General features: G+C 40.6%; 1 protein-coding gene across 1 annotated transcript in view; it reads left to right on the top strand.

Annotated features, from left to right (window-relative positions):
- The window catches only part of LOC127573810 (solute carrier organic anion transporter family member 2B1-like), a 53,719-nt gene that overhangs the window by 5,812 nt on the left and 20,684 nt on the right, over positions 1-27,223 (top strand). Inside the window, exons 2-8 of the mRNA XM_052022317.1 lie at positions 8,099-8,163; positions 9,827-9,964; positions 13,426-13,588; positions 14,914-15,132; positions 16,946-17,044; positions 19,281-19,408; positions 20,277-20,379. Coding sequence (XP_051878277.1) covers positions 8,113-8,163; positions 9,827-9,964; positions 13,426-13,588; positions 14,914-15,132; positions 16,946-17,044; positions 19,281-19,408; positions 20,277-20,379 — 901 coding nt within the window. The 5' untranslated portion in view covers positions 8,099-8,112. The remainder of the gene's footprint in view (positions 1-8,098; positions 8,164-9,826; positions 9,965-13,425; positions 13,589-14,913; positions 15,133-16,945; positions 17,045-19,280; positions 19,409-20,276; positions 20,380-27,223) is intronic.

Genomic DNA, 27,223 nt, shown 5'->3' with positions numbered 1-27,223 from the left:
TGACCTTGTGTGCTCCTTCAGGTGTCAACAGGTTTTCATGTATTGGAAGGTTAGTGCATATGTGTCGACCCATCAGCATTTGGGCTGGTGAAAGGCCGTTCTGCAGTGGCACACTTCTGTAAATCATTAGACTTCTGTGGAAATCCTCTCGTCCATCTTGCGCTTTCTTCATGAGGCCCTTCACCACCTTAACTGAACTCTCTTGCTAGGCCATTAGATTTTCGGTGATTTGGGCTTGAGGTTATATGTCAAAACCCCCAAACATTGGCAAAGGATTCAAATTCACAGCTTGAAAATTGTGGACCATTGTCTAATACTACTTCACATGGAACTCCATGCCTCACAAACACAGCTTTCAGGAATGTGATAACTGCTTTGCTGGACGTTGATTGCAGTGTCGCAACCTCTGGGTAATTAGAAAAGTAGTCTGTTACAACAATATGGCTCTTCCTATTACAGTCAAACAAATCCACTCCAACTTTGAAATACAGCCTGTCTGGTACAGGGTGTGGTATAAGTGGTTCTGCTTGCTGCTTTGGTCTGTAGGTAAGGCATATTTCACATGAAGCAGTGGTCTGGCTGATGTCTTGGTTCATTCTTGGCCAGTACATCACTTCACTTGCTCTGCGTTTACATTTTTCCTCCCCAAGATGCCCTTCGTGTATCTTCTGGAGCATCTCCTTGCGTAGTGACACTGGAATCACAAACCTGTTCCCTTTGAAGACCATATCTTTCACTACTGACAGTTCAGCTCTGCATGCCCAATAATCCTGAATACACATCGGACAGTCATCCTTTGCTGCTGGCCATCCTTTCCATAATGTATCATTGTTTCATCTGCCTCTGCTGCTTTCCTAATCTGCTCTGTTCTATCCGGAGACACTGGAAGACAGGTGACAATCATGTATATCTGCATTAACCTGTTGGTCACTCTTTTCTGTCTTGTCGACTGCTCCAGACAGCGCATCAGCAGCAAACATATATTTTCCCAGTGTGTAGACCATCTTCACATCATATTTCTGCAGCCTTATCAACATGCGCTGTATCCTCAGGGGACAGTCATTCAGTGGTTTGGACATAATTGAGACCAATGGTTTATGGTCTGTCTCCACTTCAATAGCTTGCCCATAGATGTACTGATGGAACCTTTCACATGCATATGTACTGGCAAGAAGCTCTTTCTCTATCTGTGCATAGTTGGCTTCCGCACTTGTTAAAGCCCTTGATGTATAGGCCACAGGTTGCCATGTGCCATCAAGCTCTTGCAGTAGTACTGATCCAAGGCCGTGCTGGGACGCATCAGCTAATATCCTGATACACCTTTCCCGATCATAAAACTTCAGCACAGGCTCTTCAGTTAGGACCCTTTTCAATGTCTGGAAACATTCTTCTTGCTCATGAGACCAAATCCATTCATTTTGTTGCTCAAGGAGTGACCTAAGTGGTGCTGACACTGTTGACAGTCAAGGGATGAACTTAGCCAGGTAAGTCACCATCCCCAAGAAACGTCTCACCTCCTCTTTGTTTTGGGGCCTCTCCATGTTTTCAATGGCTGACGTCTGACTTGGGTCAGGCTTCACTCCCTCTTCAGATATGACATCTCCTATGGAGGTCAGTGTCTTCACACCAAACTCACATTTCTCTTTATTTAATTTCAAATTGACATTCCTTGTCATGTCAAGCACTTGTCTCAGTCAAGTATCATGTTCCTCCTTGGTGGATCCCCAAATGATGATGTCGTCCATCATGGTCTCGACACCAGGTATGCCCTCAAAAATCATGTAGATGGTTTTATGGTAGACTTCCGGTGCGGACAGGATCCCATATGGCGGCCGAAGATAGCGATATCTTCCCTGTGGTGTGTTAAAAGTACACAGTCTCAAACTTGCCTCATCAAGCTTCATCTGTCAAAACCCAGACGATGCGTCAAGCTTGCTAAACCATTTGGCACCTGAAAACCGGGACATGATCTCCTCCCGTGTTGGCAATTTAAAATGCTCTCTCTTGATGGCTTTATTGGGATCTCTTGGGTCTAGACATATCCACAATGCTCCATTTTTCTTTTGCACAATGACCAGCGAACTCACCCAATCTGTTGGTTCTTCAATTTTCTGTATGACATTCATCTGTTCCATGCGTGTTAGTTCTTGTTTAAGTTTATCTCTAAGTTGAAACGGAACTTTCCTGCATGCATAGACAACAGGAGCCACTGCCTCATCTATGTGAATTTTGTGTACACCAGGTAAGCATCTGAGCCCCTCAAAGACATCCGCATAGTCTTCCATGAGTGTTGTGCAGTCATCTTTGGTATGTGAAGCTACAATGAAAACTCTTTTCACTAGGTTGAGCTTTTCACATGCACTCAGACCTAATATTGGCTGTACTCTCTTTTCTACAATCAGTAGCTGTGATTTTAAGTGCTGCCCCTTGTGCTTAAAGGTCACCATACAGCCCCCTTTTACTGGAACTTTCTCTCCAGTGTAGCCTGTCACTTTTAACTTCACAAGGTAAATCTTACTCTTTACTGTGAGAGTCTTATAATCATCCATGGGTAACAGATTCACCTAAGCTCCATTGTCAAGCTTGAATGGAATTACTGTCTCATTCACAGTTACTGGAACAATCCATTCTGTTTTACCAGCAGCCACAGTGTACAGAATCCACAAAGAATTCCTCCATTTCCTCATCAACTGTGTGCACCTTTCTCTTGTTAGCCCCAGCTTTGCAGCACCTTGCAAAGTGATTCTCCTTCCCACAGCTATTGCAGGACTTCCCATAAGCAGGACACATCTTTGGAATGTGTCTACCTCCACATCTGCTGCATTTGCTGTTTGAGCCTTCCTCTTTGCTTTGCTGTTGCTTTCGGAAATGCCTTGTGTGCTGCTTCTTTGTTTTCACAGCGTGCGCTGTTGTGTCTGCCCTGTGCAGCTCCTTAGCTTGTGCTCATGTGGTTTCTGCTGACCTACACATATTCACTGCCTTTTCCAGGGTCAAATCTTTTTCATGCAATGGCCTTTCTCAGAGTCCATTATCTGGAATTCCACAAACTATTCTGTCTTTAACTAGTGAGTTTCTCAAATCTCCAAATTCACAAGACTTACTCAGTGTGTGAAGCTCAGCTAAGTATTGGTTGAAGCTAACACCTTGTTTCTGGTCACAGGAAAAAAATTTATATCTCTCAAATGTGATGTTTTTACTTGGGATAAAATACACCTCAAATTTTTTCATCTAAAGTGCCCAACTCAAAAGCAGTCTCATCAATTTGAAAGCTGTTATAGATGTCCAAAGCATCTTTGCCAATCACGTGCAGAAAAATAGACGCTTTCAATTTTTCATTGTTCCCTCCCACTCCACTAGCTTCTAAATATATGTTGAACCGCTGTTTGACGCTTTTCCAATTATCAGTTAGATTGTCAGTAAACTGCATAGGCGTGGGAGGACTTAGCTTGTCCATTGCATCGCCTACTGGGAACTGTAGTTCTTTATTATAACTACATAATAACACATAATAACACAGGCCCTTTATCAGTTAACTCTATTTCTCTTTCCAAAGATGCTACCTAACCTACCGAATGTTTTTAGCATTTTCTCTTATTTTAAGTTATTGCTGAGTATGATATTTACAGATTATCCCTTTATAAGTTATCTGAATAAACATGAATTATTCTAGTTTACAATGAGTCTGAACTATATGTTTATAGCTTTGAATCTCTTATGAGCATGCCATCTTTGAGTGTGAAATATGGGGATTGATAATGTATTGCTTGGAGCCATTCTGCTGCTTTGCTATGTATTACGGAGTTCTGTGTGCTTGAAGTACAAAAACCTGTGCAAATATTGTACACTATTTTATGATAAACCAAAGAACAAGAATTAGGGCAAAGATGCCTATGCCTGGAGTGCCTGAATTGTGCTCTAAATGTTCAATCCACACGTAAAACATAGGTTGCTGTAGATAGAGGCTTAAATTAAGTTTAATTACATAAAATGATTTAGTCATCCAGGTGCAGTGCACTTTTGAACAACTTTGCTGTGCAGTTGTTTCACTGCTTTGATAATTTGATATTTTGCTCTTCAATTCCCGAAAACTGTCAGTGCCTACTTTTAAGATTAAAAGTGGCTCAGTGTGTCCTTCTACTGCACTACAGGTGTAATGAGAATTGGTGTGGTCCCTATGAGTTGCTTACCACATAATAACATTTCAAGTGGCATTTGAGTACACTGCTCACAGTAAAAGATCTGCCATCTCTACCATTTATATAAGCTCTTGCAATTCCACTGTTGCTGGATACTTCAAGATATAGCTGAGAACAGATTCTGGTGAAATTCAAATATGTCCCATCTGTTGACTCTTTAAAGATGATCCTTCAACACTATTGTGGACACTAGTAAACATGATAGGTTCAGTCCCAAAAGAGGTCGAGGTGCATTGTGTACAGTATTACTCACCATGGTCGTCTTTGGCATTATCACTGTAGTTATGGATCATGAACTTCATAGGTGTTCTTTAAATATAAAGGCTGCCAGGGACATCACAACTTACTGCCTGGGTGCTAACTATGAGCTGGTTGACAATTTAATATGTGAGTGGCTACAAAGTACCTCCATTTGCTCCTACAGTTAAGAAGAGACTTGCTTTATGAAGTGCCTTTTGTGTATCTATCAGGACTTCAGAGACACTTTATAACAAATGAGTCCATTTATCCAAAGCAAGCTCCCACAAAAATAAGTTATGTAAGATTATGCATGATAGACAGCAAAGAAACAGGCCAATTGGCCCAAACAGTCCATAGTGAAATTCATGCTCCACTCAAGTCTCCTCCCATCTTTCTTCATCTAAATTTTTGGCATCACCTTCTAGTCATTTCTCTCTCAAATGCTTGTCTACCTTCTCCTCAAATGTATTAACAGCATTCAACTTGACCACTCCCTATGGTAAAGCATTCCACACTACACTAGGGGTAAAGAACTCTCTTCTGAATTACAAATTAGAGTTCTTGGTGACCATCTTACATTGACAACCTCTATCATGCCCTTCTCCAGAAATGGAAACATTCTGTACCCACTTTACTAAAGCATCATAACTTTAAAGTATTTAATCATGTCATTCCCAGCTTTCTTTTCTCAAAAGTGATCCAGTCTGCTCATAAAGTCATAGAGACATAGAGTTACACAGCAGGGAAACAGGCCCTTCAGCTGACCAAGTTGCCTACCTCAGCTAGTCCCATTTGCCTGTGTTTGTCCCATGTCCTATCCATGCATCTGTCTAAATGTCTTTGAAATATTTTTTTCTATTTATGGATACCTTCACATTTCTGCATGCTTATACATTTTCTTGTCATCCATTCCTACACTTCTCCATCCTTTCTATAATATGCTGACCATAACTGTATGCAATACACTAACATGTAGTTGATCCAAGGATCATTACAGTTTAACTTTCCCACTTTTCAATTTTAGTCCTCTAGAAACAAACCCAAGAGCTTACTTTGTTTTCTTGTGCCTTTGTTAAGCAGGGACATAACTTTTAGTGATTGGTGTCTTTCTACTACACATCTTTGTTCCTCTATCCCACCTGGACTCACACCATTCAGGTGGTAAGTAACCTCTCTACTCTTCCTACCAAAACACAGTACCTCACATTTATCCATGTTGAGCCTTGTTCCTGATTATTTATCCATTCTGTAAATTTATTAATATCTCTCTTTGTCTAACTTGTTGCATTCCTCCTCAGAAATGACTATCCCTCCCAACACCCAACTCCCCCCCCACCTCAATTTGATATCATCTACAAAGTTAGAAATTGTTTTCTATCAAAGTCTATATTGCTACCCACCTCACCAATACTTTATTCACACTCTCTGCTTGCTTCCTTAATGCGAACTAGCACTATGATGCAGCGAGAAGAGCTGCTGCCTGACAGCTCCAATAACCTGGTTTTGATCATAGAAAGGGAGCAAATAGAGTTAGGGAACAGGAGTTAGAGGACAGCAGACCTAATGTGCATTTGCATGGCGTTTGCATGGTCTCCCTATGACTGTGTAGGCTTTCCCATGGTACTTTGGTGTCATAACTATTTGCAGCTCTTCCAGTTCCCAATGCACTTTCTTCTTTCTTACACTTTGTGCTTTGGCAATTTTCGCTGCTAAAATCTATCAACTAATCTGTTTGATTTGATTTTGTCAATGTTTGCATTTGCCCTTCTAAATGATGGATGATACTGTGAGGAATTTGGCTGAGTGTACAAGCAGAATTCTGAAACAACCTTCTTGTGTACTGGGGGAAAAAAATAATATCTTAAAATGATAGCAAGAAAGAAACATTGAAGCGCACAGGGAATCCAGATAGCCAAGGTGAGATAAGAATTGTTGTTTAGAGGCCAACACTGCTTGTGTACCAGGAGAACCTAATACACCAACACCCACCTACCTTCTTGCAAGCTATGCTGTTTCCCTCCAGCATTCTGAACCCCCTTACAGTGCATTAAGGTTGATAAATCCCCAGGGCCTGACTGTGTGCATCCTAGGACCTTGCGGGAGGCTGGAGGAGAAAGTGCAGCGGCCCTTGCAGAGATTTTTGCTTCATCGTTAACCACTGGTGAAGTTCACGAAGACTGGAATGTGGCTAATGTTGTTCCATTGTTTAAGAAAGGTAGCAAGGACAAGCAAGGGAACTACAGGCCGGTCAGCCTGACATCAGTAATGGGGAAGTTACTGAAGGGAATTCTGAGGGAGGATCTACCAGCATTTGGACAGACAGAGTCTGATTAGGAGGAGTCAGCCTGGCTTTGTGCATGGAAAGTTATTCTTGATGAACCTTTTAGAGTTTTTTGAAGATGTTACCAAAAAGGAAGATGAGGGTAGGGCAATGGATGTTGTTTATTTGGACTTTAGCAAGGCCTTCAACAAGGTCCCTCATGGCAGACTGGTCTGGAAGGTTAGGTCCCATGGAATCCAGGGAGACCTAGTTAGGTAGATTCAAAATTGGCTCGGAGGTATGGTGGTTGAAGGTTTTTTCTCGGAGTGGAGGCTGGTGACTAGTGGTGTGCCACAGATGTCAGTGTTGGGACCCTTATTATTCGTTATTTATAAAAATGATTTGGATGCAAATGCACAAGGCTTGATCGGTAAGTTTGTGGACAACCCAAAATTAGGAGGTGTGGTTGATAATGAAGAAGGTCATCATAGATTACGGGGGGATCTTGATCAGTTAGGAAAGTGGGCCGAGGAATGGCAAATGAATTTCAATACTGATGTGTGAGGTAATGCATTTTGGAAAGTCAAACCAGCACAGGACTTGTACTATGAATGGTAGGGCACTAGGGAGTGTAATGAAACAAGGACCTAGGAGTACAAGTACATAGTTCGTTGGAAGTGGCATCACAAGTAGACAGGGTGGTGAAAAAGGTGTTTAGCACACTGGCCTTCATCAGTCAGGACACTGAGTATAGGAGTTGGGACATTATGTTGCTGTTGTATAAGTCATTGGTAGGGCTGCAATTGGAGTACTCTGTACAGTTTTGGTCACCCTGTTCTAGGAAAGATATGGTTAAAATGGAAAGAGTGCAGAACAGATTTATGAGGATGTTGCTAGGACTAGTAGGCTTGAGTTATGGGGAAAGGTTGGCCAGGCTGGGTCTTTATTCATTGGAGCATAGGAGAATGAGGGGTGATCTTATAGAGGTTTATAAAATCATGAGGGGCATAGATAAGAAGACTGTAGCAGTCTTTTCTCCAGGGTAGGCAAGCCCAAAACTAGGGGTCATAGAGAGGAAAGATTTAAAAGGGACTTGAGGGGCAACTTTTTCACACAGAGAGTGGTAAGTATATTGGAATGAGCTGCCAGAGGAAGTGGTTGAGGCAGGCACAATAGTGTCATTCAAGAAGCACTTGGATCAGTACATGCAGGGGCCAGGACTTGGAGGGATAGGGGCTGAATGCAGGAAATTGGGACTAAATGGGTGGGCATCATAATTGGCATGGGCTCGCTGGGCCAAAGGGACTGTTTTGCTCTATGACTCTATTCTGTGATGTCAAATGATATTGCTGTTATTTTGGGAGATGTAATTTGAGAGCTAATGTTCCTTTTATTTTGGTAGGTTCATTGGCATCCATGGTTACCTATAAATCACAAAAGAAAATGGACTTATTCAAAAACATTAAGGTAATAGAGAAAATGTCCTAATGCTGAATGGTAATGCACCAATAGATGGGAAGTACGGTTAACCAAAAGTCCACTTTTGGCTGGCATGACACAATGGGTCAAATGGTCCTCCTATGCCAGAATTTTTATTATTCTATACCTCATGATATCAGTCTTAAACTTTGCAGAAAGTTGCTCACATTTATAAGCTTGTAAGTCCGGACATCTAAGCCTTGATTTTAATATGGTGGCGGGGATTGTATGGACTAAGGATATGGTGGCAACAAACATTTCTGTTCTCGGCAACTTGGGACAGGAGCTTTTAACTCCTAAAGCATTTCTACAAAGAACCAGTCAGGACCCTACCCAAATCAGTAGATAGTGGCAGCGGGCCTATAGGTGGAAGTAGTATGTCATATGAAAAGTGGGTGGCCATGAGGGAATAAAATGAATGGGTATAAGCACTTGAATAAATCATTGGGAAGATGTTCAAAGAGATCTTACTATTGGGGAATGGGTAAAGAAGGGTGGAGGTAGGGCCTAAACTTTCCTTACGGGTAAATTGTTGCTGTCATTAGAGTTGGATCTGAATAGTTAAAATAAGACCCAGCTGTTTCCAGCATGTGTGCTTGGCATCTGCTACTATTTTTTCTGCACAAAGATATTATCACTCTGTTACACAAAATCAATTGTTAGACAAGATTTAGAAACAGTGAGCAATACTTTCAGTTAGATTTGTATTTAGGATTTTTTTTTGCCACTCATCACTTGACTTTTATCTCATTCAAGGCCAATCTCTTGGATATACCCATGCCGATGCAGTCCACACCTGCTGAACACAAAAGAAGCACAGATAATTCCTGTTTCATTCTAGCCAGAATTCCTGGCTGCAAAACCAATTTGAATCTGTAGATCCATCAGGAAGTATTCAGTGTCTTTTGTGTCCAACAATTCTAATTCTAAGTTAAAAGAGAAGAATGTTAGCAATATGATGGGGTTATGGATTGAAAGCTACTTCCTAGCACGACTTCCATTGCAATGGTCACAAAGAGGAAGAAAATCCATTTAATTCAGTTTAACTTATCCTTTCCACTTTCCCAGCAATATTTCTTTTGTGTTACATCACCTGAAGCAGTAGAAGGAACCCCTTTAGTGCTGAGATGGTGTTGGTAACATAATTTTGTTAAAGAATGCAATGTGCTACAAATAGCATACTATGCAATTTGATGTGGAATTCTCATTAGGAAATGGAAGATCCCATTGTGGAACATGCTTTGGCTTGTGTTGTAATACACCAGGACGAATGATATGAAAAGATGTTTGCTTTTGTAAAAAGGCCTACATTTTGGAGTTGCCACTTCACTTAGAGTTGTCATTACAGGGGCATGAATGCCAAAACAAGGCTTTCATTCTTACTGCTATGGGCCACATACATTAGCAAATTCTCTGAAACAAAACCCTCTTAGACAAGAACATGCACTAATGAAACACAATCTTAACCAGATTCTTATATGCCAAGATGCAATAGCATGAGATCCTATGTTCTAAAGCATAAACTTTTCCTGCAAGGTTATACACATTCTGAAGCCAGGTGTCCTCAATTGATTATGGACTGTAATAAATTAAGGTGATGAATGGGTTTATTAGTTCATCCTACAATGATGTCTATAATTTGTTTGCATAGTTTTTTGTCTTCTGTCATGGAATGTTGCATCTGTCCATGCTGCTTATCTCCATCTTCCTCAAAACCAGCATCTCCAACATCGAGAAGCAATTTGGCTTCTCCAGCAAGATGTCAGGGATACTAACAGCAGTACATGAGGTAAGGAGCATTGTACTACTTCAGAGCCAACATAGTTGATTACATTAGCATTAATAATATTTTTAATTATGTTTCAAAAAATGGTTAGATCATTATGCATTTTGTCAGATGAAATAAGAGAATTGGTTATTATTGGAAGAGTGGGTCAATAACCATGGAACACAGAGTTAAGGCAATGGGCAAAAGAACCATATGCTACACAGAGGAAAATTAATTAAGGAGTGATTTTTTTTGGACATGGAATGCACTACCTGAAAAAATAATGGAAGCAGCATCAATAATAATTTTCAGAAGGAAATTGGATAGATAACTTGAAATTTTAAAAAATCGTGAGATATGAGGAAGGGTGACTGAGTATAGATAGTTCTTGCAATGTGCCATCCCAGACAAAGTTGATCAAATAGCCTCCTTCTGTGTTATTTCATTGTCTGATTTAATGAGTCTAACATGTAAAACAACTGTCAGTGAGCATTTGGGTCACTTCAAAGCTCAATCTTCTCTACTGTCATTTGATACCTGTGCACATTTGGGGCTTTGAACACATAATTTATATAATTTGCTCTTTATAATTGAGAAACACGGCTACTAGACTAAATTTCACAGTGTTAAATTTCATTAAAAAATTGAAAATAGCTGGAGAAAAATAAGATAAATCAAGTAGTACCGGTGGCAACCCTTTTAAAACTTTAAGACTAAATGTGAAAAGAACACTGAAAATGATAAATAGTTTTACAGCATCATAAAAACAGTTCGGCTAAAAACTAGTGTAATAAAATAAAGAGGAAAAGTATATTGGATTAGCATACTTGGAGTTTAAAAAAAACAAAAGATCAAACATCTGAGGAGTTGTGATAAGATATAAGATAAGATATCTTTATTAGTCACATGTACATCGAAACACACAGTGAAATGCATCTTTTTGCATAGTGTTCTAGGGGCAGCCTGCAAGTGTCACCATGCTTCCAGTGCCAACATAGCATGGCCACAACTTCCTAACCCCTATGTCTTTGGAATGTGGGAGGAAACCGGAGCACCCAGAGGAAACCCACACAGACACAGGGAGAACGTACAAACTCCTTACAGACAGCGGACGGAATTGAACCCGGGTCGCTGGCACTGTAAAGCGTTACGTTAACCACTACACTACCATGCAAGTCCTCAACTAATGTATTAATCAAGCAAGATATAATACAGAGAGCAAGGTTAGAGATTACTGTCTGTGACAATCACCATTGTTATAGTTTGGGTGTGCTTAACACATCCACATGGCAAACAGCAGTTTCCATAAATGGACTAAATACCTTATAACTGAGAAATTCTGTCATGCAGTGCAACATTTTGATGCATTATACAGTGCTATTTTGTCAACTCCTCCATTCAGGCACTGCACGCTTCAGGAACTTGTGGTGCCATTTGCCACATCAATCTTGTACTTCTCCACAGAGGCTGCTGCATGTGCTCAGTGACGTCAATTGATACATAATGCATTTTTAACATCACTGTTGTCAGGAGTGCAGGGCTCAAACACTGTATCAGGCTTGACTGGAGAGTGAAAGCCTTTTCCAACACCACTTAAAAGGGCTTCCTTACATAGCTAAATGTCTTTGAATTGGCTAAAGAGGTGACATCTTTGATCAAACAATATGTTCTCAGTGTTATTTATCTTACAGATAAGTATCCCCTGGTGCTTAGAAGAATACTTAAGGGAGCTTGAAAGGGTAGATGTTGAGATGTGGAAGAATCATGAACAAGGGGACATAGCTGAAAAAATAAGGAGCCAATCATTTAAAAGTGAGATGCAAAGAATTTTTTTTCTCTCAGAGGGTAGTGAAACTCTGGAATTCTCTGCCCCTGAAGGGGGTTGAAGCCAGATCATTTGTATATTTAAGGTGGAGATAGATAAATATTTGACACATCGAGGAATTGAGATCTCTGGGGATCTGGCACAGAAGAAGAGATGAGAACAGTATAGATCAGCCATGATCATATTGAATAGTGGAGCAGGCTTGTGGGACCTGGTGGCCTACTCCTGATTCTATTATCTTCCTGTGTAGCTTCAGCTGGGGACTACCTGACCATCATGAACCTAGCCTCAATTGTGCACTTCTGAAATCACTATGATGAAAAGTCAGTCAGCAAAGTTTAAACTACTTAGAGTTAGTGTGACTTGGCTGTTAATGCATGTTTTATTGCTGAGAGCTTAGGATTTGCAATTCTACCATGTATGACCCACTATACACTACAGAATACCTCTCTTTCATGACCACACGTCTGACACAGCCCAACTTTAATACACATTGTAGCTCCTAGCTCAAACATTTACTCAGCTGCTTGACAGGTATTATTTCATTTCCAAAAGAAACAGGAAAAAAATGATGGGGTGACCCGTTAAAGGTCTTTTAATTGATTAAAGATTTCAAGAGAGTGGATGCAGAGAAAATGCTTCCACTTGTGAAGAGGAGCATAAATTAGATGCCCTGATTATAAGATACTCACCAAAAAAATCCAAGAGAGAATTCAGAAGAAACTTCTTTTTCCCAACAATGGAGAGAATGTGGAACTCGTCACCACAGGGATTGGTTGAAGTGAATATATTTAAGGAGAGTTGACAAGCATATTAGGGAGGAATAGAGGGTATTGCAGATAACTATAGATGAGACTAAATGAGAGGAGGCTTGAGCAACGCATTAATGATGCATGGACTGCTTGGGCCAAACAGTCTGCTTCAGCATTGTTTATCCTATGTAAATTGTAACCATTATACGATTTTTTCTCTTTATGCATTTGACATGGGTATTGCTGAGAAGGCTGGCATTTAATGCCTGTGCCTATTGCTCTGCAGGAGGTGATGGTGGTGTCTCCCTCTAGAAGTGCTGCAGTTCTTGTGATACCCCTGTTTTGTTGATAGGGAAGAACTTCCTGGGTTTAAATTCCCCTGTTCCTAAGGTGGGATTTGAACTGGTTCCCTGGTTTCCTTGGTTTCAATATTCTATAGGATTGAACATAAAAATTATATTAATGTCTTGTTGAAGAGTAGAAACATTTTCATGGAACTAGTGGAAAGAAATAATGTTATAGCATCATAATTCATTCCCAGACAATAGCTGAGTTCAGCCATGGTCGCAGTTACATTAAAGTAAATTCGTTGATGCAAGGATAAAGAAAAAGAAAATAAATCTTGCACTGACTTCACTGCTAGTTGATCTCCAGAAGTACTACTGGAAAATAAATATGTGTGCTATTAGGTGAGCATAGGAATCTCCACTTCCTAACGGCATTTATCATGTTTTCACTAATCAGACATTTTGTCTTACATAGTTGACCTCTCAGCGACCCATTAAACATGCTACTTGATGTTTTGCTAAATAAGTCAATGCCACTTTAATAATCAATCTTAATGGGAATTCATTACTTAGGTTTCCTGCTATTTCTCTAACCAGCCTCATCACATCTAACTGCAGGTTGGCAGCACAGTATTAGTGGTGTTTGTGAGTTACTTTGGGACCAAAGTGCATCGACCTCGTGTGGTTAGTCTTGGAGGCTTCCTAGTGGCAATGTCTGGATTCCTCACCACCGTGCCACATTTTATCAAGGGACCATATGTTTACGACCAAATGATCATTAGTAAGTAGACTATAGAGGCTTTAGGTTTTTGATTCTACAATTTTGGTATCCAAGTTTCACAGTACTATAGAAATATGAGGCATTGGCAAGTTTTCCTCCTATGTAAAGAATGCCACTGCAGCATACATAACACATTAGTTTGTCCAGATTTGTTAAATTCCAGCAGCTTATATTTATAACATTTGCTCTCAAGATGTGGGTGTGTTTCTTTTTATTTATTTTTCAGGATCTCCCTCTCTCTCTTTTCCCCCACCCCACCTCACTACCACCCCAGTGCAGGTCCGGAATTTCCTGCCACGCTGAGCCATCTACATTGTCCTCTAACGTGAAAAGTATAAATTACCTTTGAACGGCTCTTTTGTCACATTATGTTCCCAAGCTCGCCCAATGTCCACTGGCAAGTCTGTAGTTGGCAGGAGATTCTTGTGCAGTGTAATGTCATTATGTGAAAAACTAGTTTCCCCGTGAAAAGAAAGAAAAATCATTAATAGTCACTAAACCATAACTCTCTTATATATCCAGCTGTCAAACCTGTAAAAGGCTGTCAATACCTTGAGATATCTGCGGCATTCTAAACTATTCCAAAATATAAACTGAAACTCTTAAGAACATTTAAAAACATCTAACTAAAGTTATTTCAAAATTGAAAATTACCTAATACATTGTAGCTGTTCCTCTCCACTGAAGTGAATGGAATCACTGTTTCAATGTCTAGTTTCATGTGGCACAGGGTTAGTGGGCAGACTTCCAGCATAATTGCTGCGGAATTGCCATGGAATCCTGAGCTTGGTGGCACTTATGCAGACAAATACCAGCAATGGCACATGGAGCTGCTAGAATTTTTCTACAAAGTATGACTCCTCGTAACCATATTAAACAGTTAATGAGTTACATTGCACATTGTCTTATATGGGATGTTATTCGAGTAGTTGGATTTTTCCAACAACTTTCACAGTCAGCATTACTGATACCAGCTTTTTACTCAAACTGATTTTAAAATTCTTATAATGTCCAGGTCAAATCTGAGTTCAAATTTGAAAGATTATCCTTTCAAAACTTTGTTTTGCTACTCTAATAACATGCCAAATATAGTTAGGGGGAAGGAAGTCTATTTATATAGGGGTGATATCACACAGGCCCAGGTTCCTCTTAGAGTGATTCTGCTTTGTTCCTTACTTATTCCTTACTAGTGAATGCATGGTATACTCATACAATATTGCTCTGTCTGCTATTTAATATAGACATATTTAGATGAATTGAAAAATGCCAAAGAGTAAAATGCCACAGCTAACAGCAATTTCTAGCTTTTTGAGTGCTTTTTGTAGATTCAACAGATTCTGACCTCTGCCAAGTCGAAGAATCCAAGATCCATTCATCACCAAAAGATTTGGAGTGTATCCAAGACAGAAACACTGACAGAAATGTGGTTGCCATCTTCATATTCACACAGCTACTGCGAGGAATCGGGATGGTCCCTATCCAGCCCTTTGGCATTTCATATATAGATGATTTTGGGAGTGAGAGAAACATACCAATATATATGGGTGAGATTGAAGCACCAAAAATCTCTGCAATCATAACAACCTAACCTTACCACTGCAACCCACAATCACAACTACAGTTCAGACTTACTTTCAATAAGAACGTAAGAATTAGGAATAGGGATAGGCCATCTGGCCCTTCAAGCCTGTGCCACCATTCATCAAGATCATGGCTGATCTTTTGACCTCAATACCACTTTCCAGCACCATCTGCATGTCCTTCCCATCCCAGGAAAACAACTTTGTGTATCTTTAGAGCACTCCTTCTTTGGCAAGTGTATCCTCTTTTAAGTAAGGAGACAAGATCAATACACAACATTCTATTTTCTAATTTGTACAGAAAGTAGATGACCTCACTTTTCCCACATTTCTATCTGCCATCTTCTTGTCCACTCACTTGATTTTCTATATTTGTAGCCTCTTTATATCTTCCTTCCTTATTCATAATTATTAGCAAGTTTATAAACATGACACTTGACCCTTCAGCCATATACATTGTAAATTGCTAGAGATCAAGCAATGATCCCAGTGGTACCCCAACAGTCATGGACTGCCAAACTGAGACAAACCAGTACTTTTCATTTCACCCAGTATCTTTCATTTCTGTACGTTAGACAACTGTCAGTCCATGCCCATATATTACCCCAATTCTATGTGCGCTAACCTTGTTGACCAACTTCCTGTGTAGGACCTTATCAAAAGCCATCTGAAAATTCATTAGTTCCCCTTTATCTATTCTACTAGTCACATCCTCAAAGAATTCCAATAGAGCAGTCAAATATAATTTTTCCTTCGTAAATTTATGCTGACCCTGATCAAACTTGTTCTTTCCTTGGTGTTCTGCTACTAAATCCTTCATTATAGATTTGAGCATTTTCCCCACAACTGATGTTAGATTAACAAGATGGTGGTTCCATTTTCTCTCATCCTCCTTTCTTAAATAGTGGTACCACATTTGCAATCATCCAATCTGCAGAAGCAATTCTAGAATCTATAGAATGTTTGTAAGATGATAACTAGAGCATCTACTATCTAAATAACAATCTTTTTCAAAAGCAATATACAAGATGCTGGTGGGTCAGGCAGCATCTATGGAGAGAAAGGGACAGTCACCGTTTTTTTTTCCCCAGCTAAATTGAGAACCTTGTACAACTGGGAAAAAAAAATTTTATTCACCCCACATACCTATTGTCCTTTTGAAAGCGTCAATTTTCTAATTGACAATGATGCTAACCAAAAGTCAGAAACTACATCTACCTGCTACCAACAGCATGATCCTAGCCTTATAAACCAAAGTCAACACACTTTAATATTATCGATGATTGCCAAGCATAAGATTTCCCTTAAGGGAAAATATCATTGCACTTAATTTTGGTAAACAGGGGAAACTTCATTTGAAATAAACTCTTGATAGATTAGACATCTGTCTAAATGAACCTTGGAAATACTGCTGTAGGAATACAGAAGAGGGATAATTAAACAAAGGCGATGGAAGTAGAGGAAGGCTTTCTCTTCCCATCAACCATTGAATCTTCCCATTCTTTCATCCCAGATGAAACCAAAGATATTTTGAAAAGGTTCATTCTTCATAACCAATGTAGTCACATGGAGTGGTTTTACATTGCCCATAGAACCATCTGCAATACTATACAACTTACAGGTCAGCATAGATTTATTGTTAAAGTAAGCATCAAGTAAGTACAGACAACATTCATTCATGAATCGTAGCTAGGTGCATCTATTAGTCTATTCAGTTACACAACAAACTTTTTTTAACTTTGTTTTTATACCTCACTGTCGGCTCTTCTTATTTTAGGAATACTTTACAGCATCGCTTTTATAGGTCCAGCTTTGGCCTTTGTGCTCAGTTCAGCAGTGTTGCAACTCTATGTGGATATTGATAAGTCTTTAAAATGTAAGTATCTATTAATGAATGGTTCCAGAGTCTCACTGGTCAATACTGTTGTCTTGTTTGGTGAATGGTGCTAAGTCCCATGAGTGAATGAGCTGAGGTCACATTGGTAACTGGCATTGGTTTCCCAGTGTTACGTAGTCAAAAGTATTTCTATCATCTGTTGGAGAATGGTTCCTCTTTGGTGGATGGGATTAACTTCTATTTAGTCATTAGTACCAATACTCAATTACAGAACAGATGAATCGTACTTCTGTTTCATGATCAAGGATACTGCTCTCTCATGATTTCACAACTTTTTCCAGTCCACAACCCATATAACCATCTGTTTTAAATACATTATATTATGCTGTGTTGTGTGTTGTTTTGGTTTAGTTGCCTTTTTTTTTGGTCATTTTGCAATTTACTGCTGACTCTTCCTTTCACTATTTGATTCGTGGTAGTAGTCCTTTGAATAGAAATACCCTCCACCATTAAGGATTTTACAGTGGGTTCATTTTGCCTTGGGGACAAGGCTCAGAAAGTTGTAGAGCAATAATCAAAGAAAGCTTTTCCTATGGCCGTACTTTCAAAGAAGCAAAACATCCAGGGCACCTAACAAGCATCAGGGTTATGGTTTTTGACTTGGGAGGTATAGGGCAGAATATCAAAGGGCAAAAGGTAGGTTTTAGGGAGCGTCTTAAAGGATGAGAGGGAGAGAGATCAGCACAGTTTAAGGGTGGAAGTTAAGCTTAAGGTAGCAGGAATAGTGGAATAATTAAAATCATGGCTATGCAGGAGAGTAGAATTGGAGAAGCACAGAGACTTTGAAAGCTCAGAGGGAAGGGGTTACAGAGGTAAAGTGGGATGAGACATAGAAAAGAAGAATATGTATCATAATTAAGGGGAGAAAACCATAGTTTAACAAGCAGTGGTACTAGGTAAAACAAGTTAAGATGCAGGCAGCAGAGAAAGAGCACAAATTTATGTAGGGTAGGATGGGAGATTGATCAGGAGTGCACAGAAGTAGTCAAATTTAAGCAATTTTATGAGTTTCAGCAGCAGCTAAGCCAAAGTAAGATTCAAGATCAGACAATGTTAATGGATTTGAAAGAAAGCAGTCCTGATGATGGAGCAGAATTTGTTTGGTAGCTTATCTCAAAGCAAAGCTCACTACCAATGTTGCAAACTGCTAACTCAGCTTCAGATAAGTTGCTAGGGGTGCAAAAGTGGAAAGGAAATGGAATTTATGACAGGACAAAAGATGCTGGCTTCAATATTCCCAAAATTTATTTGGAGGAAATTTCTTCTCGTCCATTCTTAGAAGTCAGACAAACAGCATGACAAATTAGAGGCAGAGGAGGGGAGTGGATAAGGGCTGGTAAAATGGGGTTAAGTGTCATCAAAGTACATGTAGAACTTGAAGTGTTTTCTGATGACACCACATTAAACGAACATGTAAATGAGAAACTGAAGTCAAGGATAAATACTTGGGCAAGGCCAGATATAATCGTGCATAAATAGGAAGGGAAGCTATTGTAGGTGATTCTCTGGCTATGATTCAATATATAAGGTTGGTTCCACCCAGCTGGTTGGTATTGGAGGAGAATGGTCTGATTAGCTGCATCAGAGGCGGCAGCTAGATCAGGAAGGTTAAAGAGGGATAGTCTTTGATGATCATAGTCACAGAGAATGTCAGTTGTGACTTTAATAAGGATTACTTCAGTCCCAGAGGAGGGCCAAAACACTGATTGAAGTGATTCAAAAAAGCAGCTTGGGAGAGGATGAGCACTGATATGGGAGGTAATAAGTGAGGTGAAGGTGTGTGTCTAATGCTTCAAGGTAGGACCACAGTGTAACATCTTACTGAACAATGAACATAATCCGGAAATGATTGGAACTGCTCCACCAGCATAAGTATCACAACCACAACCTCCACGATCAACATTCTACACTTGTTGATGTGTTCCAGGTTAGGGGAAGATTATCACCGAGAAACATTAACTCTGTTTCTCCCTCTACAGATGCTGCCTGACCTGCTGATTACTTTCAACATTTCTGTTCTTATTTCAGATTTCCAGATCTGCAGTTATTTACTTTTGGATTATCACTTAATTTGGCTTCTGACCAAATTTTGACATCACCCATTAGCCTTGTGCCCTGTGCAAAGCCCAAGCTGCATGAGCAACTATGAATAATTAATCTGTAAAAAAGATTAATTGAATTAACTACTGTTAATTAACTGTGCCATTAATTACAGTTGAGTTAACATCTTCAGACCCACGCTGGGTTGGTGCCTGGTGGCTTGGATTCCTTCTTATTGCTTCACTGGTGGCTCTCAGTTCTATTCCATATTTCTTCTTTCCAAGAGCAATGCCCAAGGAGAGGGTAAGTAATATTTTTTGTCTGCATATGTCCAATTTGAAGTTTATTGAGCTTGGCTGTATTGCTGTGTTCTGCTTGTTAGCTCTAGGTATAACTTATTCCCTTATTACTTACTTTCCCATTTTATGTAATGACTGCAGGTCTTAATGTGTCCTGGAGCTCAGAAGTGCAATACTGATTTTATAATGTATTTTGTACCTGATGTTCTGGAAGGAACAAAGAAGAATGTCTGTGAGCAACTAATAGCTGACTTAATGTTCCACATCATGAGGAACATTCTATGTTCCCCATAGAAACCTTGCCTGTAGCATAAGAGGGACATATTTTCCATTCAATATAATGATTGTTTGGTTTGTCTGGTCTGCCAGGGAGTGGATCAAGCAACTATGTACAACAGTTGGATTTAGATTCAATGCCACATCTTCCTGAAACAGATGATGTAGAAGACCACATTTTAATCACATACAGTGCATGAGACGAGGGTTAGTAGATGGCTGAATGATCATGAACAGAAATTTCAACTTCACCAAGGGTGAAGGCTGTAATGCTGGCCAATTTTCCACTCCACTGCAAATATCATTGTTTGTTCTTGAATAGAACATGGATAGAATGTATGGTACCGCATAAACCTAGTCTACTTTCCAAAGCAGGATAAAACTGTGGCTTGAAAAAACTGGAATTATATGAGGAAATTACTGGATATCCAACCATAGGATGGATGTAATACTTTTTCAAATGACACTTTTAATTTCACAATAAGAAAAAATGGGGAGCATATTCAACCAAGGGAAGTGCCCTCATTATGCATATTGTTAAAATAACAATGTGTTGGATATTTTAGATAACCACTTTTTAACATCTTTGATTTTAGTTAGAAGAATCAAAAGGACAAGAATCAAAACCAAAGCTTCAGCTGAAATCTGGGACAGTAGAATCAGCACTTCAGAGCAACTCTCTTGGGAAGTTTATAAAGAGTAATGTTCAACTGTATTTTCCTTTTCTTATCGTATCAACTAAGAATAAATATTGTATTTGAACAGCAGCTCCCACTCCTAAAATAACAAAAACAACCTGTTCTCAGCCATGCAACTCCTTATTTGTGCATGAACTTTTTATCCAGATTCAGAGCTCCCTCATCCATTCTATTCTATGCACATAATTAATTTGTGTGGAGGTGTAGTTCTATGATTGATGAAACTTATCTTCTCATCTATCAAAAAATTAAGTGATCTGCTTGAAAGACTTTGAATCATAATTTCTGACCACCTGATAGAAAGACAAAGGAATGTGGACTGAATATAACTTGATACAACACTGAATTCTTTGTTCAACTGCAGAAAAGTTGTACAACTGGAAATTCTACAGGAGTTGCCCTGGTTGCCTGCCATAAGTCTATTGATGGACTAGTAAAACAAACCCCACCCCTACAAAAGAGAAATATTGTATCATTTTTAGCTGTTTTCTAGGTTTACCCCAAAGCCAAGGCAAAATTGCAGAGATACAATAGTAATTGGGACAATCCTCACTGATTTTTAGGACCAGAATTTGAAAACTCTGGTCACAAAATTTGGGTCCTTTTTGTTTGCTATTTTCAGTAAAAGTATTAAACATAGCTGCTGTTACAGTATTTACAATTTTTCCTTAAATAGAAATTGGAAGAAATCTTCCTGCAGCTAAGTCAAACTGGACTATCAATTGCAAAAAAAACAAACTGCTGGAGGAACTCAGTGGGTCAGACAGCAATTCTGGAGGGAAATGGACAATTGGCTTTCAGGCTGAGGCCATTGTTCTGAGCTATATAGCTGCAATTGGAGGCAGTGTTCCAATTATTCATTGATCTGCTTATCCTTTCCCCGGGACTTTCCGTACAGGCAGGCCCTAATCTTCAACTAAATGAAAATTAAAAGAACTGCAGATGCTGGAAATCTGAAATAGGACCAGAAAATGCTGGAAAAACTGAGCCGGTTGGACAGCATCTGTAGAAGGAGAAAGATTTAACAGTTCAGGTTGAAGACCCTTCAACAGAACTGAGAAAGAGAGAAAGGAAGTTAGTAACAGAGAAGGTGGGGGAGGGCAATGGGTAAACCAAAGGAAACATATGTAATAAAGTGGAATGATGCAGCCATTAAATAGACAGTTAAACTCCTAATCTCCAAGCTGTTCCAAATGCTCCTCTTCATGTTCATGAAAAACTTTGAATAACTCTGGTGTATCTGAATAAAGCACCATATAAAATGCACTCTCTAATCTGCAGTAAATGGTCAGTTAATGTTAAAGTCAATATTGTTTCTGTCTTACCAAGATGCTGTTACTGTTCCCATATCAAAAGTGAGGGTTGATCTTCTACGATCACATTCAGAATTCTGGACAAAGAGGAGGAACAAGACCATTGAGCAAAGTATCAATTGGGCAAAGTACTAATTGGTTAATAATTAGCAGGCAGTAAGTAGAGACAGAGCAGTGGATTAGTGAGCCTGGTCAGGTCAAAGCAAATGGGAAAATGTTAAACCTAAAGTTGTTGTATCTGAATGCACAAAGCACTCATTGCAAAACATGGACGGATGGCACATGTTGAGAATAATAAGTTTGATCTAATAGATGTGGCAGTGACAGGACTGCATTATGACCAAAACCAGAAAGTAAATATTCCAGGGAATTTGGCATTCAGAACTGACAAAGAAAATGGCAAAGTGGAATATAGATCTGATAACAAAGGCTCAGACATTGAATAAACAATTTGTGACTTTCAACTTTTTTTCAAATTACGATAAATATAGCAGTATTAGTGATGAACCAAGAGTTTAATGTTCGTGAGGAACTTATAGTAATTATTATCACCAAAGAAAAAGTAGTAGGACAATTAATTAATATCACCAAAGAAATGGAGTGGAGAGTCACCTGACCCGGTGAGTTTTTTCCTATCTCCATTTGCTTGGGGGCTTTCTCCCCCAGCAGAAGCCAGTGTGCAGGCGTGGGAAGCGGCAGCAGTAGGAAGAGAGCGGAGAGTCACCTGACCTGGTGAGTTTTTTTTCTATCTCCACTTGCTTGGAGTTTTTAACCATAAAAGGGAAGTAGGGTCTAGCAAAGCGGCCATCGTTGGAGTGGCTATCATTGAAGTGAGCTAGAGTCAGAATGGGAACTTAGAGGCTTTGACTCAAGAGGCTTCGACAAGAAGGAGGCAAAAGAACAGGTAAGGAGGGTGAGTTTGTCCTGTTATTATTGCTGCTTTGGTCTTAGATTCCCTTAATACAGTGTAGGTAGCATGGCAGATATGGCAATGGAATGCTCCTCCTGTAGGATTTGGGAATTTAGGGAGCTTGATGGTCTCCCAGATGACTACACCTGCGGGAAGTACAACCAACTTTAGCTCCTGGAAGACCGGATTAAGAGCTGGAGCTGGAATTGGATGAACTGAGGAACATCCGGGAGGCTGAGCGAATCATAGACAGGACTTTTAAGCAGGTGGTTACACCCAGAGTGCAGGATTCAGGTAGTGGATGGGTGAGCACCGAGACAGGTAGGGGGAAAAAGAAGTCACTGCAGGGTCCCCCTGTGGCCATTCCTCTCAGCAACACGTATACCCCTTTGGATACTGCTGAGGGGGATGATCTATCTGGGCAAGGCAGCAGCAGCCAGGCCAGTAGCACTGTGGTTGGCTCTGAGGCTCAGTGGGAAGGGTGAGGTCAGGCAGAGCGATAGTAATGGGGGACTCGATAGTTAGGGAGATACACAGAAGATTTTGCAGCCACCAAAGAGACGCCAGGATGGTATGTTGCCTCCCAGGTGCTAGGGTGCTGGATGTCTCGGAGCAGTTGCAGAATATTCTTAAGGGGGAGAGTAAGCAGCCAGAGGTTGAGGTGCATATAGGTACCAACGACATAGGCAGGAGAGGAGTAGAGGTCCTGCGCAATGAGAATAGAGAGTTAGGAAGGAGGCTGAAGAGCAGGACCTCTAAGGTAGTAATCTCTGGATTACTTCCAGTGCCATGAGCTAGTGAAGGAAAAAACAGGATGATAGCACAGACAAATGAGTGGCTGGGGAGATGGGGCAGGGGGCAGGGTTTCAAGTTCTTGGATCATTGGAACCTTTTCTGGGGAGGGGGTGACCTGTACAAAAGGGACAGGTTGCACCTGAACTGGAGGAGAACCAATATCCTGGCAGGGAGGTTTGTTAATGCTACTTGGGAAGGTTTAAACTAGCTTTGCAGGGGGATGGGAACCGGAACAACAGGTCAGTAAGTGAGGGAACAGGCAGGAGGGCTGATATCATGGAATTAGGTATTAGGCAGATTCCTAATAACAGAAATGATGGGACAAATGGTTTGAAGTATTTGTACTTTAATGCTTGGAGTATTATGGGCAAGGGTGATGAATTTAGAGCATGGATCAGTACATGGAACTGGAACTAGGTAGACATGATGTGTGGCCGTTACAGAGACTTGGTTGAGGGAGGGACAGGAATGGGTGATCGATGTACCAGGGTTTTGAAGTTTTAGGAAGAATAGAGAGGGGGGTAAAAGATAGGGAGGAGTTGCAATACTGATTAGAGACAATATATCAGCTGCAGTCCGGGAAGATATAATGGAGGGCTCGGATACAGAGTCTATATGGGTAGAACTCAGGAATCGGAAGGGTGCAATTGGTATTGGTTTATTATTGTCACTTGTACCGAAGTACAGTGAAAAGCTTGTCTTACAAACCAATCATACAGGTCAATTCATTACACAGTGCTGTTACATTGAGTCAGTACAGAGTGCATTGATGTAGTACAGGTAAAAACAATAACAGTACAGAGTAAAATGTCACAGCTACAGAGAAAGTGCAGTGCAATAAGGTGCGACGTCACAACAAGGTAGATCGTGAGGTCATAGTCCATCTCATTGTGTAAGGAAACCATGCAATAGTCTTATCACAGTGGGGTAGAAGCTGTCCTTAAGTCTGGTGGTATGTGCCTTCAGGCTCCAGTATCTTCTACCCGATGGAAGAGGAGAGAAGAGAGGATGTCCTGGATGGGTGGGGTCTTTGATTATGCTGGCTGCTTCACCAAGACAACGAGAGGTAAAGACAGAGTCCAAGGAGGGGAGGCTGGTGTCCGTAACGTGCTGGGCTGTGTCCACAACTCTCTGCAGTTTTTTGCAGTCCTGGGCAGAGCAGTTGCCATACCAATCCGTGATACATCCAAATAGGATTTCTATGGTGCATCTGTAAAAGTTGGTGAGAGTCAACTTCTCTTGGGGGTCACTCTCTTGGGGGTGTACTATAGACCTCTCAATAGCCACCGCAACATTGAGGAACGGCTATGCAAACAGATTAGGGAAATGTGTAAAAATTACAGGATTGTGGTCATGGGAGACTTCAACTTCCATGATATAAACTGGGACCTTTTTAGTGCAAGGGGTTAGATGGGACAGAATTTGTTAGGCATATCCAGGAGGGGTTCTTAAATCAATATACTGACAGTCCAACAAGGGGAGAGGCTATTCTGGACGGAGTTGGGTAATTAGCCTGGCCAGGTGACTCACCTATCAGTGGGTGAGCAATTAGGGAACAGTGACCACAGCTCATTAACTTTCAGGATAGCTATAGATAAGAATAGGTATGGGGCTAGCGGGAGGGATTTTAATTGGAGCAGGGTTAATTATGAAGGCATAAGGCAGGAACTAGGTAGAGTAAACTAGGAGCACCATTTTGCTGGCAAGTCCACGTCAAGCATGTGGAAAGTGTTTAAGGATCAAGTACATAGGGTACAGGATAGGTATGTCCTGATTAGAAGGAAGGACATGAATGGCAAAATAAGGGAACCTTGGATGTCCAGAGAAGTGATGAACTAGGTCAAGAAGAAAAAGAACAAGTATGTAGAGTTTTGGAAATTAGGATCAGACAAAGCACATGAGGACTCTAAAGAAGCTAGAAATGAACTCAAGAAGGGAATTAGGAAAGCCAGGAGGGGCCATGAAAAATCCTTAGCAAGTAGGGTTCAGGAGAATCCAAAGGCATTCTATACTGACGTCAGGAATAATAGGATAACAAGGGAAAGGGTAGGACCACTTAAGGATAAAGAAGGGAATCTGTTTGGATGCAGAGGATGTGGGTGAGGTTCTGAATGAGTATTTCTCTTCAGTATTTACCCAGGAAAGGGACATGCAGGACACAGAAATTGGAACTGAAGGCGGAAACATGTTAGGGCATTTAGAGGTCAAGGAGGAGGTAGTGTTAGGTCTCCTTAACAGTATTAAGGTGGATAAGTCCCCGGGGCCCTATGGGATATACCCCAGATTACTGAGGGAGGTGGGAGAGGAAATTGCTGGGGCCTTGACCAGTATCTTTGTGTCGTCTTTGACCACGGGTGAGGTCCCGGAGGTCTGGCGAGAGGCTAATGTTGTTTCTCTATTTAAAAAAGGAACAAGGGGAAAATCCAGGGAACTATAGACCAGTGGGTCTCATATCCATTGTAGGGAAATTGCTGGAGAAAATTCTTAGAGATAGGATATACGAGCATCTGGAATCCAATGGCTTGATTAGGGAAAGCCAGCATGGCTTTGTGTGGGGCAAGTCGTGTCTTACTAACCTGGTTGAGTTTTTTGACAAGGTGACGAGAGCGATTGATGAAGGTAGAGCTGTGGATGTCATCTATATTCACTTCAGTAAGGCATTTGACAAGGTCACACATAATTGGTTAATCAAGGTAGTTTGCATGCATGGGGTCAGTGGACAATTGGCTGTGTAAATCCAGAACTGGCTTGCCCGTAGAACACAGAGGGTGGTGGTTGAAGGGACTTATTCAGGCTGGAGGCCTGTGAGTAGTGGTGTTCCGCAGAGATCTGTACTGGGACCTCAGCTGTTTGTGATGTACATAAATGACCTGGATGAGTATGTTGATGGATGGGTTAGTAAGTTTGCAGACGATCCCAAGGTTGGTGGAATTGTGAATAGTGTAGAAGATTGGCAATGGATACAGCGTGATATAGATCAGTTGCAGATATGGACACAGAAACGGCAGATGGAGTTTAACCCAGATAAATGTGAGGTGTTGCACCTTAGTAGGACTAATGTCAAGAGGCAGTACACTTTTAAGGGCAAGACCCTTAACAGTGTTGAAGAGCAGAGAGACCTCAGGGTACAAGTCCACGACTCATTGAAAGTGGCTACACAGGTAGACAGGGTGGTTAAGAAGGCTTATGGAATGCTTACATTTACTAATCAAGGTATTGAGTATAGGAGTCAAGAATAATGATGCAACTCTGTAGAACTCTGGTTAGGTCGCATTTAGAGAATCGCATGCAATTCTGGTCACTTCACTATAGGAAGGACGTCGAGGCTTTAGAGAGGGTGCAGAAGAATTTTACTGGGATACTGCCTGGATCAGAGGACATGTGCTATCAGGAGCAGCTGGACAAACTTGGGCTCTTTTCTCTGGAGCGGCAGAGGCTGAGGGGTGATCTGTTGGAAGTGTATAAAATTATGAGGGTCATAGATAGGGTGGACAAGCAATATCTTTTTCCCATTATTGAGTGATCCAATACCAAAGGGCATTCATTTAAGGTGAGAGGGGGTAGGTTCAGAACAAACGTGGGGGGGTAAGTTTTTACTGAGATAGTGGTGGATGCCTGGAATGCGTTGCCTGATAGGGTGGTGGAGGCAAATTCATTGGGGGCTTTTAAGAGGTGCCTGGATGGGCACATGAATGAGAGGAAAATAGAGGGATATGGGCATTCTGTAGGTAGGAGGGATTAGCTATGTCAGCACAACATTGTGGGCTGAAGGGCCTGTTCTGTGCTGTACTGTTCTATGTTCTATTTTCTAGGTAGTAGGAGAATTA

Source organism: Pristis pectinata, chromosome 8 (assembly GCF_009764475.1).
Source record: "Pristis pectinata isolate sPriPec2 chromosome 8, sPriPec2.1.pri, whole genome shotgun sequence".
In the NCBI taxonomy this organism is placed as follows: domain Eukaryota; kingdom Metazoa; phylum Chordata; class Chondrichthyes; order Rhinopristiformes; family Pristidae; genus Pristis; species Pristis pectinata.
Note: the sequence above shows the minus strand (reverse complement) of the source record. Positions and strands in the feature narration are given on the sequence as shown.